The 20,338-nt window shown below is 38.8% G+C and overlaps 1 protein-coding gene across 13 annotated transcripts in view; it reads right to left on the reverse strand.

Annotated features, from left to right (window-relative positions):
* ARHGEF28 (Rho guanine nucleotide exchange factor 28) overlaps positions 1–20,338 on the reverse strand; it is a 308,933-nt gene that overhangs the window by 61,074 nt on the left and 227,521 nt on the right. For all 13 annotated transcript variants that reach the window (XR_004483772.2, XM_049707682.1, XM_033430011.1 and 10 more), the window contains 5 exons: positions 19,952–20,092; positions 16,775–17,022; positions 5,060–5,182; positions 3,729–3,846; positions 333–587 (listed from right to left, as the gene is read on the reverse strand). Coding sequence is in view for 12 of the 13 variants with exons in the window: in XM_049707682.1 (XP_049563639.1) it covers positions 333–587; positions 3,729–3,846; positions 5,060–5,182; positions 16,775–17,022; positions 19,952–20,092 (885 nt within the window). In the remaining variant the exon portion in view is untranslated. The remainder of the gene's footprint in view (positions 1–332; positions 588–3,728; positions 3,847–5,059; positions 5,183–16,774; positions 17,023–19,951; positions 20,093–20,338) is intronic.

Raw genomic sequence — 20,338 nt, forward strand, 5'->3', positions numbered from 1 at the left:
AGATTCTGAGTGTGTAGGCACATTTTCCAGGATAATATTTCCATGCCAACAATTAGCAGAATTCTCAGGTCCTTTGATGCGAACTTGAAAACCCATGCAATACCTAGGAAGCCTTTTGCTTGAGGCAGCAAACTTCCCCCTAAGGTTTGTAGCGTGGGCCACCTGTGCCTACGGAAGTTTTCATCTTGATCCTACAGGGATCTTTCCACTGACCTAGGGTTTGTGTGTGGGCCTGCATCGCTGAACCAGTTTTCTTTGGAAAATCTGTCCTCTGTTAACTGAATAATGTGCGTGAACAAGAGGGAGAAATTGGTCTGTTAGAGCCACGGTACCTTTGAAACGACCCGTAGCGGTTTTCCAATAAACAAGGCCATCGTATAACAGGGTCCTTTCTTTACTCATCAGTGCCTGTTTCCTAAACACGTGGCCATTTTTAAGCTTGGTATATGTTTTGTTTTCAATCTTATTTAGGATCTCAAGCCATTTTTGTTTCTTCTCATATTCGCTGACTTTTAAATCCACAGCTGCAATCATGTCTTTAATTAAGCAAAGAGCTTTGCATAAGTCCTTCTGTTCTTCAGTGTTCTCTGCATGGGAAAAAGAAAGAACAGACACCATGAAATAAGCCAGAGCGCTAATAAGGAAGACATTTTTTCTTTAGTTTTAAGTAAAGTTAAATACATCATCCAAACAGCAAAAATCCCAGAGCAAAAATATTGGATTAACTTCAAATATTCTATCATCACTCAGCACCCCTCCTCCCCAAAAGGATGGTTAAAATGTGTCCTTAAGAAGATTTACTTATCAGATGCTTCAGCAGAAACACTGTGACAATATGATGTCTGAATTCTAGAGACTGGTCTGACCTTCCTTCCTAGAGCAGTGAATGTGTCACATCCCAAGTTAGGCCTTCCTTCCACCTTCCCAGACACAGGTAATTAAGCAAACCCCACGCCTAGCTTCTTAGAACTTAACTGAGCTACAAGCCCAAGCTGGAGTCCTTTCCCAGAAGGGAGCTGCAGGGTGACTTGAATAGACCTCGGACTCATTTGCTTTCCTAGATCCCTCTCTCCCTAAAAAAATAACATTTAAAATTATAACTTACAACTGCATTAACATAAAGATATTAATAATATATATTAAAACATTTTTTCAACCTAAAAAAATGGGACCAAGGCACCGTGCAGAGTGGGTAACTCAGCCACGCTCACGCCAACCGAGTAGACGATCATCGAATCCAGCTGTTACTCTGAAATACTGGCCAAATCTCTTATCTCTAGATTATCTTAAGAAAAACTTCTGGAGAAGTTTCTGCAACAGCCTCCTGGAGCTCCAGATGAAACCAAATGTAGCTATTTTCTATATCTGATTTTAAAAAAACTAATTGATGTTTACTGAGGTGAATGGAACTGAAAGGGAAAGTTTCAGGAGGTCAGAAAATGCTAGAAAGAGAGGAGAAAGAAAAACAACAGGGAAAATAAAAGATTCTCTAAGAGCCTAGAGCAGCAGAAATAAACACACAGAAATAGCAGTGAAATGGAATAAGAACAAGTCCTCCAAAGGGTCTAAACTTTCCAGGCTCTAAATGCCTCCAATAGGTACACGAGGGCTTTCTGAGAAAACCAAGGAATAGATCGTGACACCAATCATTAACAAGGAAGATTTTCTCATTGCCCATGAAAAGAATATACTTCATTTACTTCACTACTTTACTATACCTGCCACCCACCTAAGGAGCACTCCCCACCATGAAAAAAAAAAAAGATCCTTCTTTATAAAGAGCATATTTTAAATATAGGAAAGTTGAGTAGAGAAAATCAAAGTTGAATTACAAAGTGACTTAAAGTAAGGCCAAGAAAAGGCTCCTAGTCTTCTGACCTTCAGGAACAAATTACTGTCTTTTAACCGCTTGCAACTCAAAGTGCAGCAGCATTGGCCCCACCCGGGGGTCTTGTTAGAAATGCTTACCTTGGGTTCTACCCCAGACCTACTGAATCGGAGTCTGCATGTAAATGAGATCCCCAGGTGAGGGGTACTCCTAATGAAATCCTAAAAGCACTGCCATAAAGAGTCACATGAACCAATGTTCCCAGCAACTAGAGAGGTTGGAGAAGTCTGACCTAACTAAGGAGGCAGTGTTCGTTCAGCCACTATGACGCCTACGCCTGCAGAGCCGTAAGTCCCACTTCTCATTTCCGACACACAGCAGGCAATCACTGTGATGCACCCTACCTGGAATCTGGCATGGGATGATTCTTGGAGGAGCACTAGCTGGCCTAACACAGTCCGACAGATGTTAGTCTTTGAGTATTGTATTAAACTTAAGAAAGAGAATATAACCATAATATAAACTAAAAGTCTTAATTTTGTTTTCATTCTTTAACTGAGAACAAAATTATGAGGCTTTTCTCTTTCTACTGTGCTTGTATTTTATGTTAAATTATAGGAAGCGGGCTTCCCTGGTGGCGCAGTGGTTGAGAGTCCGCCTGCTGATGCAGGGGACATGGGTTCGTGCTCCGGTCCAGGATGATCCCACATGCTGCAGAGCGGCTGGGCCCGTGAGCCATGGCCACTGAGCCTGCGCGTCCAGAGCCTGTGCTCCGCAACGGGAGAGGCCACAACAGTGAGAGGCCCGTGTACCGCAAAAAAAAAAAAAAAAAAAAAAGTTATAGGAAGCAATACAAATGGGACATAAGGAATGGATGCTACCATTCCTGCCTGAACTTAGGTCCTAATGTAACTAAAAAAAACAATGGAAAGACCAAATCATGCATTTCTATTCACCGAGACCCCTTCCAAAAAAAGGATGTTAAAAGTTGACTTTTTAGAGTGGGAATTTAAGATCTCATTACCACTTTCATGATCTCCAAGTCAGTTGGTCATAATAAAGATAATAAAAACAGCTCTCAGTTATCAAGCACCTTGTTTATACCAGGCTGTGTACTGGGCACTTTCTGAGACAATCTCACTTAATCCTCACAACAATTCCACAAGATAAAGATTAGTATTCTCATTCGGTAGTGGAGAGAACTGAGGCTCAATTCGTTACCTTGCCCAACTAATGAGCGGCAGAGCCAAGTATCTGCAACGGCCATGCAAGTTCACGCAAGGCCAAACCAAAGCCCTTGTTAACAGAAGACACTACCATCCTAATAATTTACTCACGATCAATAAGCTAGCTTGAGGAACAGGCACTTTTATCTGTCCATTCATTGCACCGTTATATTTATTTATTGATAACCTGTTCTGCACCAGGTATTGAATCTAGACCCCTCAAGGAGCTTATAGGCCAGCCATGTGCATTAACAGGTTCTTAAAGGACATCCAGATGTTAGTCCTTGAACATGATGAATTGACAGGGTCAAAAATAGCTCCTTCATAAATCATTCTCAATCTAATAAATCACTGCTGGGAAGGTAATAGGAAGATGAAGAAGAAGAGGTATTAAGGTCTGGATATGGGGGAAATACAGATGGGAAGGGTAGGGTCAAAGTATGAGGAAGTCTACTTGCTTTGGGCTGCTTGGAGGAATTCAGAGTATTGGCCAAGTCACATTACGAAAGATAACTTTTCAAAATGGATCCAAATCCTACGGCTTCACAGTTTTTCCATAATGAAAAATCTTTATGAATCAGGCACCCACAAGCACTTATAGCTGTTTACAACACCTCAGCTATGTTTAAAACTAATGAAAGAGGCAAACGTTTATCCCAGAAGTCATCACTCACCCTTTGTGTACTGCAATATCCTTTCCACCAAGACAGGGTATTTTGTGATGCGCTGAGTGACCAGCAGAATGCATTCTGGAATTCCTCGGCGTCGAGCCAAAAGATTACTATTTCGGAGCTTAAAAATATATATATATATATATATATGTATATATTTTTAAACTTTAACATACACAAACACTACCTGTATTTTCTTTTTAGGTAGGAATTTAGTAATACAAAGAACCTGCAACAGTATAATTCTATTCAGACATAACATGCTGCATCATTAATTAAAACTTGATATATTGTCATTAAATTGTATACTTTGAAATTAATTTCAATAACCCAACTCTCCAAGATTAAGAAGTTTCAAGTTACACTGATGTACTTAGAGTTAATTCCAAAAATAAGCAGGTTTTAAGACTTATAAGTGCTAAGATTCATGAATAGCAGAAGTTTTGAAAAATACTCAGAAATCAAAGTCACACTTTGAACATGAGTTTGCAATTAACTGTTTGTTTTTCTAAGAGGTTTTCCTCTACATTTGTTATTATTCATCATAGCATTTAAGTTTCCTCTAATCCGGGCAACTTTTTTTCTAAATATCTCAAAGCCTTATTTTCAAGTTCTCACTGCACATGTATGTTTAAAAAAAGAAAAGGAGGAGAATCCAGTAGCATGCTTAAAATGGTAGATAAAAAATTAGAATCTATGAAACTCTAAAGGACAAATTTCTTCAATAAGTAAGTAGGACACCAAAAAAATCGGATGGGAAGCATTCAATGTAAAGGCGGTTTAAAAGACATAACCCCCCATGAATAATACATAAACCTTGGTCAGATCCTGATCCAATTTTATGAGCTAATGAGGGAAATTTGATTACTGGCCAGCTGTTTGAAGATATTAAAGAATTATTGTGTATTTAAGTGGAATAATGCCACTGTAATTTTTAAAAGATATATTGTTCAGTGATACAAGTTATATATGAAATGATGTGCATCACAGACTTGCTTCAAATTAATCCAGTGGGGGTGGGGTAGGTTCTTTATTTTTACTGTGGTTCTTCTGATTTATAACTTGTCAAGGCATGAAAAGCTTCACAGGATATTACAAAAGTGCTCAGAAGTATGGAGAACATGGCTTCGCAAATATAAATACAAAAGTAAGTGATTTGGGAGAAATATTTTACTAACACAGAAAAAGAGGCTTTCTATCTTTGCCACAAACCTATCACTTCCTTCTTCCCTGAAAAACAGTACCTAGATGTGAAACTTGGTTAGATCACCTAAAAAACAAGTATGAACTTCATGCTGGCTTACCATTTTGTAACAGAGTTTTAAAATACTTGCCTTAATAAAATTCTGAAACTTTTTATTCTGCTGGAGTTCTTTAAAGAGGCTAACAGCCTCCTTGTGATGGCTACAGAATTCCCCATATATTTTCTTCATTTTATTTGCATTTTCTTCTGAAAACTGAGAAGAAAAACATTTCAGTGATGGTTTATAAATTTAGTCAGTCCTAAACACTAAAAAGAACATGCAATTTTCATATATTTCAGTACATTCTTTGCAAATAAAGAATAAACATCCAGGAATTTCTGACCACAATCACTTCTCTTCCCCAGATTCTTTTTAAAGTAAGAGGAAGTAGTCAAGAGGTAAGAGGAAGACATCAACCTAATGTGATTATATTATATTGAACTAACTCAATTATCAATAGCCCAATGAAAAACATTTGATATCTTCTATTTTTGTGTGTTTATGCAACTTTATAATTTCAATTTATAGTTTTAATACTTTTATAGATTGAAGGGTATGGGGCACATTTGGGGATCCTCAGGAAGGTTGACATTTACATTGGGTAACTGATCATGTCCACGAACTCAGTCTTCATTGGGAATTTAATTTTTGTCATCACAAATGGATCAACAGGCAGGTTATCATTAGCCAAGATGACAGAGAAAGATGAGTAACCAGAAGGCCAATTTATTAACTGATGGACAGAAGTAAAGACGTGGGCTGGATATTTCAATAACCTTGACCTGCAGAAAAATCTACATGGGAACAACTTAGCAACATACGGTGGTATGGAGAGAATCAGCTGAATAATTTGAATGCCAACGTTTCAGACTCTGGTGACACTATGTATACATGTGGGTGTTGAAGATCACTGTAACAGAAACCAGAACACACCTACGCCTCCTTAGAAAGTACTTAAAATGTACATCCCTATCTCTGACAGTCTTTTCAACTGTGCTCACAGTTTTATCTATGCTTGAGGCCAATACATCTTACGAGATGATCCTTAAACCATCAACAATAATATATAGGTATAAATTTAACAAAACATACACAGGCCTTGTGTGCTGAAAACTACACAATGCTAATGAAAGAAATCAAATAAGATTTAAATAAATATACCATGTTCATAGATTGGAAGACTCAACATAGTAAAGATGTCAATTTTCCCCAAATTAATGTACAGGTTTAATGCAATTCTTATCAAATCTCCGCAAGTGTCTGTACATATAGACAAGATTATTCTAGAATTTATATCAAAAGATAAAGAAACTAGGATAAAAACAATTTTGGAAAAGAAGAATAAAGTGAAAGAACTCAGTCTAGACAATTTCAAGATTTATTCTGTAACGACTGTAATTATGACTATGGAAGGATACACATACATCAGTGGAACAAAATAGGAACCCAAAATGCCCAACAGTTTTTGACAGAAGGCAAACGCAATTTATTGGAGGAAGGATAGCCCTTTCAACAAATGATATTGGAGCAGCTGAACATCCACAGGTCAAAAAATAATAATAATAACCTTGACCAAAGTCTCATATTTTATACAAAAAGTAACTCCAAATGGATCACAGACCTAAATATAAAACATAAAACTATAAAACTTTTAGAAAAAAAAAAAGGAGAAAATCTTTGGGATCTCAGGCTAGACAAAGAGGTCTTAGACTTGAAATCAAAAGCATGATCCTTAAAATATGAGGGAGTCCAGGAAAAACTTTGGCCTGTGTAAGAGGTAAGAGACCATTGTTTCAAGGTGTGCGAGGAGAGGGGATTCACAGCACTGCCTAAATGAGCTTCAGAGACAGGCGCGAGCTGCAGCTATCAGCGTGGACACCAGAGACGGGCATGAAATGCTAAGGCTGCTGCTGCAGCCACCAAGAAGCCTGTGTGCAAGCACAGGTCACTATCCACACCTCCCCTCCCGGAAGCCTGTGCAGCCCGCCACTGCCAGGGTCCTGTGATCCAGGGACAACTTCCTTGGGAGAACACACGGTGCACCTCAGGTTGTTGCAACATCACGCTGACCTCTGCTGCTGCAGGCTCGCCCCACATTCCGTACTCCTCCCTCCCCCTGGCCTGAGTGAGCCAGAGCCAGCTAATCAGCTGCTCCTTTAATTCCCTCCTGTCTGGGCAAAGAACAGACGCCAGAGGGCGACCTACACGCAGAGGAGGGGCCAAATCCGAAGCTGAACCCAGGGAGCTGTGCGAACAAAGAAGAGAAAGGGAAATCTCTCCCAGCAGCCTCAGGAGCAGCGGATTAAATCTCCACAATCAACTGGATGTACCCTGCATCTGTGGAATACCTGAATAGACAAGGAATCATCCCAAATGGAGGAGGTGGACTTTGGGAGCAACTGTAGACATGGGGTTTGTTGTATGGAACTGACTAGATTCTGATTTTTATGTTTATCTCAGTATAGTTTTTAGTGCTTGTTACCATTGGTGGATTTGTTTATTGGTTTGGTTGCTCTGTTCTTTTTTTTTTAATTACTTTAAAAATTTTTTTATTTTAACAACTTTTTCTTTCTTTCTTTCTTTCTTTCCTTTTTTCCTCCCTTTTCTTCTGAACCGTGTAGCTGACAGGGTCTTTGTGCTCTGGCTGGATGTCAGGCCTGAGCATCTGAGGTGGGAGAGCCGAGTTCAGGACACTGGACCACCAGAGACCTCCCGGCCCCACGTAATATCAATCGGCGAGAGCTCTCTCAGAGATCTCTGTCTCAATGCTAAGACCCAGCTCCACTCAACGACCAGCAAGTTCCAGTGCTGGACACCCCATGCCAAACAACTAGCAAGACAGGAACACAACCCCACCCATTAGCAGAGAGGCTGCCTAAAATCATAATAAGTTCACAGACACCCCAAAACACACCACCAGATACGGTCCTGTCCACCAGAAAGACAAGATCCAGCCTCATCCACCAGAACACAGGCACCAGTCCCCTCTACCAGGAAGCCTACACAACCCACTGAACCAACCTTACCCACTGGGGGCAGACACCAAAAACAATGGGAACTATGAAACTGCAGCCTGCAAAAATGAGACCCCACAAAGAAAGTTAAGCAAAATGAGAAGACAGAGAAATACACAGCAGATGAAGGAGCAAAGTAAAAACTCACCAAACCAAACAAATGAAGAGGAAATAGGCAGTCTACCTGAAAAAGAATTCAGAGTAATGATAGAAAATGGAAATAGAATGGAGAAAATAAAAGAAATGCTTAACAAGGGCCTAGAAGAACTAAAGAGCAAACAAACGATGAACAATACAATAAATGAAATTAAAAATTCTCTAGAAGGAACCAATAGCAGAATAACTGAGGCAGAAGAACGGATAAGTGACCTGGAAGATAAAATAGTGGAAATAACTACCGCAGAGCAGAATAAAGAAAAAAGAATGAAAAGAACTGAGGACAGTCTCAGAGACCTCTGGGACAACATCAAATGCACCAACATTTGAATGATAGGGGTCCCAGAAGAAGAAGAGAAAAAGAAAGGTACTGAGAAAATATTTCAAGAGATTATAGTTGAAAACTTCCCTAACATGGGAAAGGAAATAGTCAATCAAGTCCAGGAAGCACAGAGAGCCCCATACAGGATAAATCCAAGGATAAACACCTCGAGACACATATTAATCAAACTATCAAAAATTAAACACGAAGGGCTTCCCCGGTGGTGCAGTGGTTGAGAGTCCGCCTGCCAATGCAGGGGACACGGGTTCGTGCCCCGGTCCAGGAAGATCTCACATGCCGCGGAGCGGCTGGGCCCGTGAGCCATGGCCGCTGAGCCTGCGCATCCGGAGCCTGTGCTCCGCAACAGGAGAGGCCACAACAGTGAGAGGCCCGCGTACCACAAAAAAAATAAATTAATTAAAAAAAAATAATAAACACGAAGAAAAAATATTAAAAGCAGCAAGGGAAAAGCAACAAATAACATACAAGGGAATCCCCATAAGGTTAACAGCTGATCTTTCAGCAGAAACTCTGCAGGCCAGAAGGGAGTGGCAGGACATATTAAAAGTGATTAAAGGGAAAAACCTACAACCAAGATTACCCAGCAAGGATCTAATTCAGATTCGACGGAGAAATTAAAACCTTTACAGACAAGCAAAAGCTAACAGAAATCAGCACCACCAAACCAGCTTTACAACAAATGCTAAAGGAACTTCTCTAGGCAGGAAACACAAGGGAAGAAAAAGACCTACAATAACAAACCGAAAACAATTAAGAAAATGGTAATAGGAACATACATATCGATAACTACATTAAATGTAAATGGATTAAATGCCCCAACCAAAAAACACAGACTGACTGAATGTATACAAAAACAAGGCCTGGATATATGCTGTCTACAAGAGACCCACTTCAGACCTAGGGACACATACAGACTGAAAGTCAGGGGATGGAAAAAGATATTCCATGCAAATGGAAATCAAAAGAAGGCTGGAGTAGCAATTCTCATATCAGAAAAAATATACTTTAAAATAAAGACTATTACAAGAGACAAAAAAGGACACTACATAATGATCAAGGGATCAATCCAAGAAGAAGATATAACAATTTTAAATACTTATGCACCCACCATAGGAGCACCTCAATACATAAGGCAAATGCTAAAAGCCAAAAAAGGGGAAATTGACAGTAACACAGTCATAGTAGGGGACTTTAACACCCCACTTTCAACAATGGACAGATCATCCAAAATGAAAATAAATAAGGAAACATAAGCTTTAAATGACACATTAAACAAGATGGACATATTGATATTTAAGGACATTCCAGGCAAAAACAACAGAATACACTTTCTTCTCAAGTGCTCATGGAACATTCTCCAGGATAGATCATATCTTGGGTGACAAATCAAGCCTTGGTATATTTAAGAAAATTGAAATCTTTTCTGACCACAATGCTATGAGACTAGATATCAATTACAGGAAAAAAAACTGTAAAAAATACAAACACATGGAGGCTAAACAATACACTACTAAATAACCAAGATATCACTGAAGAAATCAAAGAGGAAATCAAAAAATACCTAGAAACAAATGAGAACGAAAACATGACAACCCAGAATCTATAGGATGGAGCAAAAGCAGTTCTAAGAGGGAAGTTTATAGCAATACAATCCTACTTCAAGAAACAAGAAACACCTCAAATAAACAACCTAACCTTACACCTAAAGCAATTAGAGAAAGAACCAAAAAAAAACCCAAAATTGGCAGAAGGAAAGAAATCATAAAAATCAGATCAGAAATAAATGAAAAAGAAATGAAGGATAATAATAAGAGTAAAAGCTGGTTCTTTGAGAGGATAAACAAAATTGATAAACCATTAGCCAGACTCATCAAGAAAAAAAGGGAAAAGACTTATATCAACAGAATTAGAAATGAAAAGGGAGAAGTAACAACAGACAGTGCAGAAATACAAAAGATCATGAGAGATTACTACAAGCAACTAAATGCCAATAAAATGGACAACTTGGAAGTAATGGACAAATTCTTAGAAAAGCACAACCTTCCAAGACTGAACCAGGAAGAAATAGAAGATATAAACAGTCCAATCACAAGCACTGAAATTGAAATTGTGATTAAAAATCTTCCAAACAAAAGCCCAGGACCAGGTGGCTTCCCAGACGAATTCTATCAAACATTTAGAGAAGAGCTAACACCTATCCTTCTCAAACTCTTCCAAAATATAGCAGAGGGAGGAATGCTCCCAAACTCATTCTATGAGGCCACCATCACCCTGATACCAAAACCAGACAAAGATGTCACAAAGAAAGAAAACGACAGGCCAATATCACTGATGAACATAGATGCAAAAATCTTCAACAAAATACTAGCAAACAGAATCCACCAGAACATTAAAAGGATCAAACACCATGATCAGCTGGGGATTACCCCGGAAATGCAAGGATTCTTCAATATACGCAAATCAATCAATGTGATACACCATATTAAGAACCTGAAGGATAAAAACCATAGGATAATCTCAATAGATGCAGAAAAAGCTTTTGACAAAAATTCAACACCCAGTTAAGATAAAAACCCTCCAAAAAGTAGGCATACAGGGAACTTATGTCAACAGAATAAAGGCCATATATGACAAACCCACAGCCAACATCATCCTCAATGGTGAAAAACTGAAACCACTTCCACTAAGATAAGGAACAAGACAAGGTTCCCCATTCTCACCACTATTATTCAACATAGTTTTGGAAGTTTTAGAAACAGCAGTCAGAGAAGAAAAAGAAATAAAAGGAATCCAAGTTGTAAAAGAAGAAGTAAAACTGTCACTGTTTGCAGATGACATGATACTATACATAGGGAATCCTAACGATGCCACCAGAAAACTACTAGAGCTAATCAATAAATTTGGTAAAGTTGAAGGATACAAAATTAATGCACAGAAATCTCTTACATTCCTATACAGTAATGATGAAAAATCTGAAAGAGAAATTAAGGAAACATTCCCATTTATCATTGCAACAAAAAGAATAAAATACCTAGGAATAAACCTACCTAAGGAGACAAAAGACCTGTATGCAGAAAACTATAAGACACTGATGAAAGAAATTAAAGATGATACAAATAGATGGAGAGATATACCATGTTCTTGGATTGGAAGAATCAATACTGTGAAAATGACTATACTACCCAAAGCAATCTACAGATTCAATGCAATTACTATCAAACTACCAATGGCATTTTTCACAGAACTAGAACAAAAAATATCACAATTTGTATGGAAACACAAAGGACCCTGAATAGCCAAAACAATCTTGAGAAAGAAAAACGGAGCTGGAGGAATCAGGCTCTCTGACTTCAGACTATACTACAAAGCTACAGTAATCAAGACAGTATTGTACTGGCACAAAAACAGAAATAGAGATCAATGGAACAGGAGAGAAAGCCCAGAGATAAACCCACGCACATACGGTCACCTTATCTTTGATAAAGGAGGCAAGGATATACAATGGAGAAAAGACAGCCTCTTCAATAAGTGGTGCTGGGAAAACTGGACAGCTACATGTAAAAGAATGAAATTAGAACACTCTCTAACACCATACACAAAAATAAACGCAAAATGGATTAAAGACCTAAATGTAAGGCCAAACACTATAAAACTCTTAGAGGAAAACAGAGGCAGAACACTCTATGACATAAATCACAGCAAGATCCTTTGTGACCCACCTCCTAGAGAAATGGAAATAAAAATAAAAATAAACAGGGCTTCCCTGGTGGCCCAGTGGTTGAGAGTCTGCCTGCCAATGCAGGGGACATGGGTTCGTGCCCTGGGCTGGGAAGATCCTACATGCTGCGGAGCGGCTGGGCCCGTAAGCCATGGCCACTGAGCCTGCGTGTCCGGAGCCTGTGCTCCGCAACGGGAGAGGCCACAACAGTGAGAGGCCCGCGTACAGCAGAAAAATAAATAAATAAATTAAATAAAATAAACAAATGGGACCTAATGAAACTTAAAAGCTTTTGCACAGCAAAGGAAACCATACACAAGATGAAAAGACAACCCTCAGAATTGGAGAAAATATTTGCAAATGAAGCAACTGACAAAGGATTAATCTCCAAAATATACAAGCAGCTCATGAAGCTCAATATCAAAAAAACAAACAACCCAATCCAACAATGGGCAAAGACCTAAACAGACATTTCTCCAAAGAAGATATACAGATTGCCAACAGACACATCAAAGAATGCTCAACATCACTAATCATTAGAGAAATGTAAATCAAAACTACAATGAGGTATCACCTCACACCAGTCAGAATGGACATCATCAAAAAATCTACAAACAATAAATGCTGGAGAGGGTGTGGAGAAAAGGGAACCGTCTTGCACTGTTGGTGGGAATGTAAATTGATACAGCCACTATGGAGAAAATTATGGAGGTTCCCTAAAAAACTAAAAACAGAGCTACCCTACAACCCAGCAATCCCACTACTGGGCATATATCCTGAGAAAACCATAATTCAAAAAGAATCATGTACCACAATGTTCATTGCAGCACTATTTACAATAGCCAGGACACGGAAGCAACATAAGTGTCCATTGACAGATGAGTCGATAAAGAAGATGTGACACATATATACAATGGAATATTATTCAGCCATAAAAAGAAACGAATTGAGTCATTTGGAGCGAGATGGATGGACCTAGATTCTGTCATACAAAGTGAAAATAAGTCCAAAAGAGAAAAAAAAATACCGTATGCTGACACATATATATGGAATCTAAAAAAAAAAAAAAAAAAAAAAGTGGTTCTGAAGAACTTAGGGGCAGGACAGGAACAAAGACACAGATGTAGAGAATGGACTTGAGGACACTGGAAGGGGGAAGGGTAAGCTGGGACGAAGTGAGAGAGTGGCACTGACATATATACACTATCAAATGCAAACTAGATAGTGGGAAGCAGCTGCATAGCACAGGGAGATCAGCTGTGGGCTTTGTGACCACCTAGAGGGGTGGTATAGGGAGAGTGGGAGGGAGAGAGACACAAGAGGGAGGAGATATGGGGATATATGTATATGTATAGCTGATTCACTTTGTTATACAGCAGAAACTAACACACCATTGTAAAGCAACTATAGTTCAATGAAGATGTTAAAAAATAAAATAAAATAAAACGAAAGACACCTCATTAACATAGCAAAAGACACTTTTTATCACTCAGCACTTAGGAAATTCAAAAGAGTTTTAAGAGCTCTGTGCCTATGGAATCAAAAAAAAAAAAAAAGGTTCTGATGAACCGAGGGGCAGGACAGGAATAAAGATGCAGACGTAAAGAATGGACTTGAGGACACGGGGAGGGGGAAGAGTAAGCTGGGACGAAGTGAGAGAGCAGCATTGACATATATACACTATGAAATGTAAAATAGATAGTGGGAAGCAGCTGCATAGCACAGGGAGATCAGCTCTGGGCTTTGTGACCACCTAGAGGGGTGGCATAGGGAGGGTGGGAGGGAGACACAAGAGGGCGGGGATATGGGAATATATGTATATGTATAGCTGATTCACTTTGTTATACAGCAGAAACTAACACAACATCGTAAAGCAATTATACTCCAATAAAAATGTTAATTAATAAATAAATAAATAAATTGTGGTACATTCATACTCTGGTATACAACTCAACAATAAAAAGAAATGAACTGCTGACATACACAGCCATCTAGATGATGCAGAGAATTGTACTGAGTGAAAAAAAGCCAATCCAAAAGGGATATACTGTGTATATAATCTATCTAACATGCGTGTAATTTATATAACTGGTTTGAAATGACAAAATTATAGAAAGAACAGATTAGTGATTGCCAGCAGTTGGGGACAGGAGGGAAGTAGGTGTGGCTATAAAATGGCCAGATGAGGAATCCTCATTGTGATAGGAATGTTCTGGCGTTTTGCTGTATCCCTATCAGTATCCTGGTTGTGGTACTGTATTATAGCTCTGTAAGATATTACCATTGGGGAAAAAATAATTTTAAAATGCCAACCCCCTGACCCAATCCTATCAAACAACACAGTAGGGGTTGGGAGCACAGAATACCTCGTTCTTAACAAGCTTTAGGAGATTCCTATGTACCTGAAATTGGAAAACCACTGCTACATATCAAGTATGTTCCACATGTTCACAACTTCTCACCAACACTGCAAGTTCCCACTGACTAAATTACCATCATATTCCAGCCCAGCCTCCTGAGATCTATGGAGTCCCCGAGGTTGGAGTGTGGGATTTCCCCAGACTCTCTCATACATCCTTCAACAGCTTGCTCTCCCTCTGCTCCTACAGAGTGCCACTCCCACAGCCATTGTCTGAGGACTTTGCTAATATATTCTTCAGGAGATAACTTTATTTACATAGTATTGGAAGGAAGCCCTTTCCATACCCACTAAGCATGTCCACCAACAGGAACACAAAAGCAGACTTAATCCTTCTCTCTGAACACCGAAGATTTTCCTTTTCATCCAAAAGACCACCAGGCTCACCCTGTGTAATAGTCAATTTCCCAAAACTTGTCCTCCAATTCCATAAAATTAAATAGAAAATATATCTGGTAAAGATGTGAAATTTTTGTTAACTATGAAAGTGACACAAGAACGAAAAAATGTTTTCAATGATTAGAATTAAAAGTCATGATTGTTTGTATCAAGGAAAGAGAGATTATGCAAATATTTTCAAATGATAAAAGAATCTCGCACTTCATTTTTGAATGCACTCAGATTCAAGTTCACCAAGACACAATCAGACATTTTTATTCAAACTGTCTTCCCAAGTACTTTACGGTCTCTTAACCTGGCACTGTATATGTTTCAGGTGAATTATGAAGATGGAACAGGTCTAGGACTTTAAAGATAATATGCAAAGCAGATAGTGCTTTGATTAGAAACTTATTACTAGTGTGGATTTTTACATTGTTAGACATGAGGAAGAAGATTGGGGGCAACTGTCAGGATTCTTTTTGTGTATTAAAAATATTCGTATTTAAGCATATTTAAATGTTTAACCTATAGACCAACAGCTAAACTCAACCGGTGTGTGTGACAGGGTGAAACTGATACAAAATTAATATTTTGGAGGGGACATTTTGGCATCTACTTAGAGAACACCAAACTAAAGTAATTAGCGATAGACCTCCATGCCTTTCCTCAAATGCTGTAAGTGACTGCAAAACATAGCATTGGAGTGAATTCCTGGTGTGTTTTTCCCAAGTGACCCCTTCATTCAATACATACTTATAGTACCAAGCACTGTTCTAGGTGTTGAAATACAGTGGTAACCAAAGAGACGAGACTCCCTGCCTCACTGGGACTTACAGACTAGTGATGTTAGAAAGCCTTCCCAGAATGTCACTGTGGATATCACAAAGATATATTCTTAACTCAGATCCCAGCTATGCCACTTATGAGATGTGTGACCTTGAGAAAGTCATTACTTCTCCATGCCTCAGTTTTAGGGAAAATAAATATTTGCCTCACTGTGTTGTGATGGTTAAGTGAGGTAATATAATGGAAGTACCTTGAAAGTCCCTGCCCTGTTAAGGCTGCTGGATACATGTTATTTAACTTCTGTATTAGCATGTTTTAAATGCAGGGCCTCTTTCAGAGAGATCGGGGACCAATACAAATTGTCGAAAGTAAGGTGTTTTTTCTTTTTAACTAGGAGAGTGGCACAGCCCATTCTCACTGATGCTTCAAACATCCCAAGCACCTAAAAAGTGCCTCCTTTGAGTGAGATTTGCTTGTCTTATCCCCCAGGCATGAACGCCAGGGCTTTCATGATAATAGATCTGCCTCACTCTTCCTAAAATTAGCAGCACTTATCTTGGAGATATATCACGGGCCACTCAAGAAGGCATGTTACTAGAGAGCCCATCACATCAAGAAGTCTAAGTAGGGAATTCCTTGGTGGTCTAGTGATTAGGACTCCACGCTTTCACTGCCGAGGGCAAGGGTTCAATCCCTGCTAGGGGAACTGAGATCCTGCAAGCCGCACAGCGCGGCAAAAAAAAAAAAAAAAAAAAAGTCTAAGTAAATTTTCTCCAGCCGAGTCCTGTGACACACAGAAGAGTTACTGGCTATTAAAAGCTCTCAGACATCGGTCATACACACCAACATCAAATAAAAGACAACCAGCTAAACCCACCTGTCAATAATCATAATGAAATCAATTCCAGTTCTCTGCAGGCTTTGAATACTCTAGACAGTCTGCATACCTTTAGGCTTTGAGGTTTTAAGACCTTTAAACCTTTCTCACCTGTTGTACTAGAATATCTCCGATTCGGTTGATGACGAAATTCCTGTCGTTGCCAATACAGGATTCTTGCCTTCGCTCCTTCATACTATAGAAGAAATGCCTGTGGATTTCAAGTAACTCATCTAAACAGGGGAAGATTTTATCCACAGTGCTGTGGTCAAGCTGCAGCTCCTCCTTCATCCCTTTCCTGAAGATCTCGGACATGATGAACAGGGTCTGGATGTGATGCATTTCTGTCTGCATTAGCTCTGAAACAGGTGAGCAGAAACAAGCTTTAAAAAAACAAGTGTCCTTTGATGTTAACTAGACTTACTGTGGTGATCATTTTGCAATATAGACAATTATCATTAAGTTGTACACCTGAAACTAATATGTCAATTATACCTCAATTTTTTAAAAAGTATCCCTATTGACCTAAATTAGTAGCTAAACACTGTATGTTACACAAATAAAAAAAAAAAGAGGGAATGTTTAGGAATAATAATATTCTTCTACTGTTGAAGTCAGCATTAATTAAACATTTAATGTAAGCTCAAAATATTAAACTATTCTCTTTTTTCCAGACATTATATGAGGATATGTATAAGTCAAGTCCAAGATGTAAGAATCCAATGTATCAAACTTTCATAATATAACCAGCTAACATCTTTAGGTATCTTCAGTTGGGCACCAGGTTTTATTTTCCCCTGAATGCTCTATAAAATGTAACTTAGTTTACCTCTTTTCTTTCTTTTTCCTTCTTTCATTTTTTTTGTGTGTGTGTGTTTTGTATTGAGTAGGAGCACAATTAATTTGGTGAATTATGTTGAATTAAATATAATAAAGTTCCTCAATGTATACAACAGTAGGTCCTTTCTATTATTGGATCTGCCTCTGAAATTCCATTTTCCCCAGGAGAAAACAATGTGTCATGATGAAGGGACATCATCAAGAAAGTGAAAAGACAACCCATACAATGGGAGAAAATATTTGCAAATCATGTATTTGATAAGGGACTTGAGTCCAGAATCTATAAAGAACTCTTATGACTCAACAACAACGAAAAAACCCACTTCAAAATAGGCCAAAGATTTGAATAGATGTTTCTCTAAAGAGATACACCAATAGCCAATGTGCACATGAAAAGATGCACAACATCATTAGCCATCAGGGAAATACAAACCCAAGCCACAATGAGACACCACTTTACACACACTACAATAACTGTAAGTTAAAGGATGAACAATAAAGAAGCCTTGGTAAGATGTGGAGAAATTGAAACCCTCATACATTGCTGGTGTGAATGTAAAATGGTACAGCTGCTTTGGAAAACAGGCAGTTCTTCAAAAGGTTAAACATAAAGTATGATGTGACCCCCAAAGTGGGAACAACCCCAAATGACCATCAAGTCATGATTAGATGAACAAAGTGTGGTAGATCTATACAATGAAATATTACTCAGCCACAAAAAGGAACAGAGTGCTGATTTCTATTACAGCATGGATGAACCTTGAAAACAATATGTTAAGTGAAAGAAACCAGGCCCCGCACACTAACTATTGTAATGTTCATAGGGACATATTCACAGGGACAGAAAGTAGATTAGTGGTTGCCAGTACTGGTGGGAGGGGACAAAGGGGAGTGACTGCTAATGGGCACAGGGTTTCTTTCTGGAGTGATGAAAATGCTCTGGAATGAAACAGTGGTTGACGGTTGCACAACTTTATAAATCTACTAAAACTTTACAAATACACTACAATATAGATTATGCACTGTAAGGGGTGAATTTTATATCTCAATGTTTTGTGACTATATCTCAATATTAAAAATGCATCATGAGAGAAAACAATAATTCCCAATTTGTAGGAGCATCAGAAGTACAAGTTCCAGATTAATATTTCCAAACTCATGTACGTGTTTTGAAAAAGAACACAAAACATCAGCCATGGAGGGTAAAGAAATCTACACGTAGCTTTGTTTATTATTTTATCATAAACAAAACTCTAATTGGGAACTGACTAACTTTAAATTATTAATTATTGTATCCTACCATATTTTTAATACCTACTCCATGCTAAGCCTCTACCATATCCGTTAATCCATTTAACTATTATGACCCCCAAAATAGGAATGATTTTCCTTATCTTTAAAAGAGAGACGTGAAGAAGAGAGGTGAAGGATTTTCCCTAGAACACAAGACTTTCTGACCCTGAGGCCATGCTGTGAACTACACGACGTGATAATTCATCCCACATGGGTGAGATTATTTTTAATAATATATGAAATCAAGAAATAAATGAAGAAAAATTACAGTATAATATAAATTAAGTGAGACATACTAAAGGGGACAGCATCACTCTTTCCAAGGTAGCTCCCACCTGCACAGCCCTAGATGTCAGCACACGACACGTCGGCTCCTCTGATCTACGTAACCACCACTTCACACAGGAGAAAAGCGGCCGTGGTCGCCACCGGCCTGTGCGGCCCATGCTTTACACACACAGGATTAGCAAAAACTAAGAGTTAAGCTCATATTTAAAGTAAGGTATCTTCTTGGAACCACTTTTTAGCATCTACTTCATACTTGAAAATTTTTTAAAGTTCTTTTTTTCCTAACTAGTCTACAATCTAACCTCCCTTAATTCAGACGGCCTTCACCCCAAATAGCATGAAATCGTAAAGCCTCCCACATTTGAACTCCATACTCAGGACTGAGGCACACAATCACACACGGCCCTAAGCCAGGTGCCGCCAGTCCCTCTGCATATGTGAGTCGCAGTCTCTGTGGCTGTGTGCAGGCAAACTACAGGGTCCTGCATGCAGCAGCCCTGACTGCCCTACCTTAAAATATGTGAACAGTCAGTGTGATTCGTACAACAGGAGAGGTGAAAGAGTAGAGACCATGCCTAAGTAAACTAGAAAAGGGTAGAAGACATAAAATGTGCTTATACCAGGTACAGACAATGCCTCATTTAAGCCTCACAACATTTTAATCCAGAGTATCATTATCTCCATTTTACAAAAGGAAAAACTGAGGTCCATGTGAGTTAAATATTTTATCTGAGACCAAGTAACTAGGAAATGGTAGAACCGGGATTTGAACCTCGCCTTGAATCCAGGTATGTATGGTTTCAAATGCCATGCACTTTCCTCTGCACCACACTGCTGGAGCCCAGAGAGAATGTTTGAAATGCTTACCAAAAATGACATCCTGTCTTTTGATGACATCCTTCTCCTGCCTACTACAAAATGAGGGGTCCACCACCAGACTCCAAGATTCTGCTTCAAACCCCTGGGCATCACTGCTGAGGTCACTCCACAGAGACGAATCCACGACATCTAATGTGCGTTGAAGAAAGAAAAGAAAAGCCAGAAGTGGGTGAACACACATAACACAAACAGACCTTCACAGGTGCCCATGTTTATGGATTCATCACCCTAAAGAAACCTGCTATGAACATAGAAACAACTAAGCCAAAATACTGTGATATGCAATTGAAACATCTGAAACCAAACAAGCGAAATGGTTCAAATCAAGATCGCCCTCATGAAAGCAAAGCAGAATCAGGCATTAAAATAGTGATT

The sequence above is a fragment of the Orcinus orca genome, chromosome 3, assembly GCF_937001465.1.
Source record: "Orcinus orca chromosome 3, mOrcOrc1.1, whole genome shotgun sequence".
Classification (NCBI taxonomy): domain Eukaryota; kingdom Metazoa; phylum Chordata; class Mammalia; order Artiodactyla; family Delphinidae; genus Orcinus; species Orcinus orca.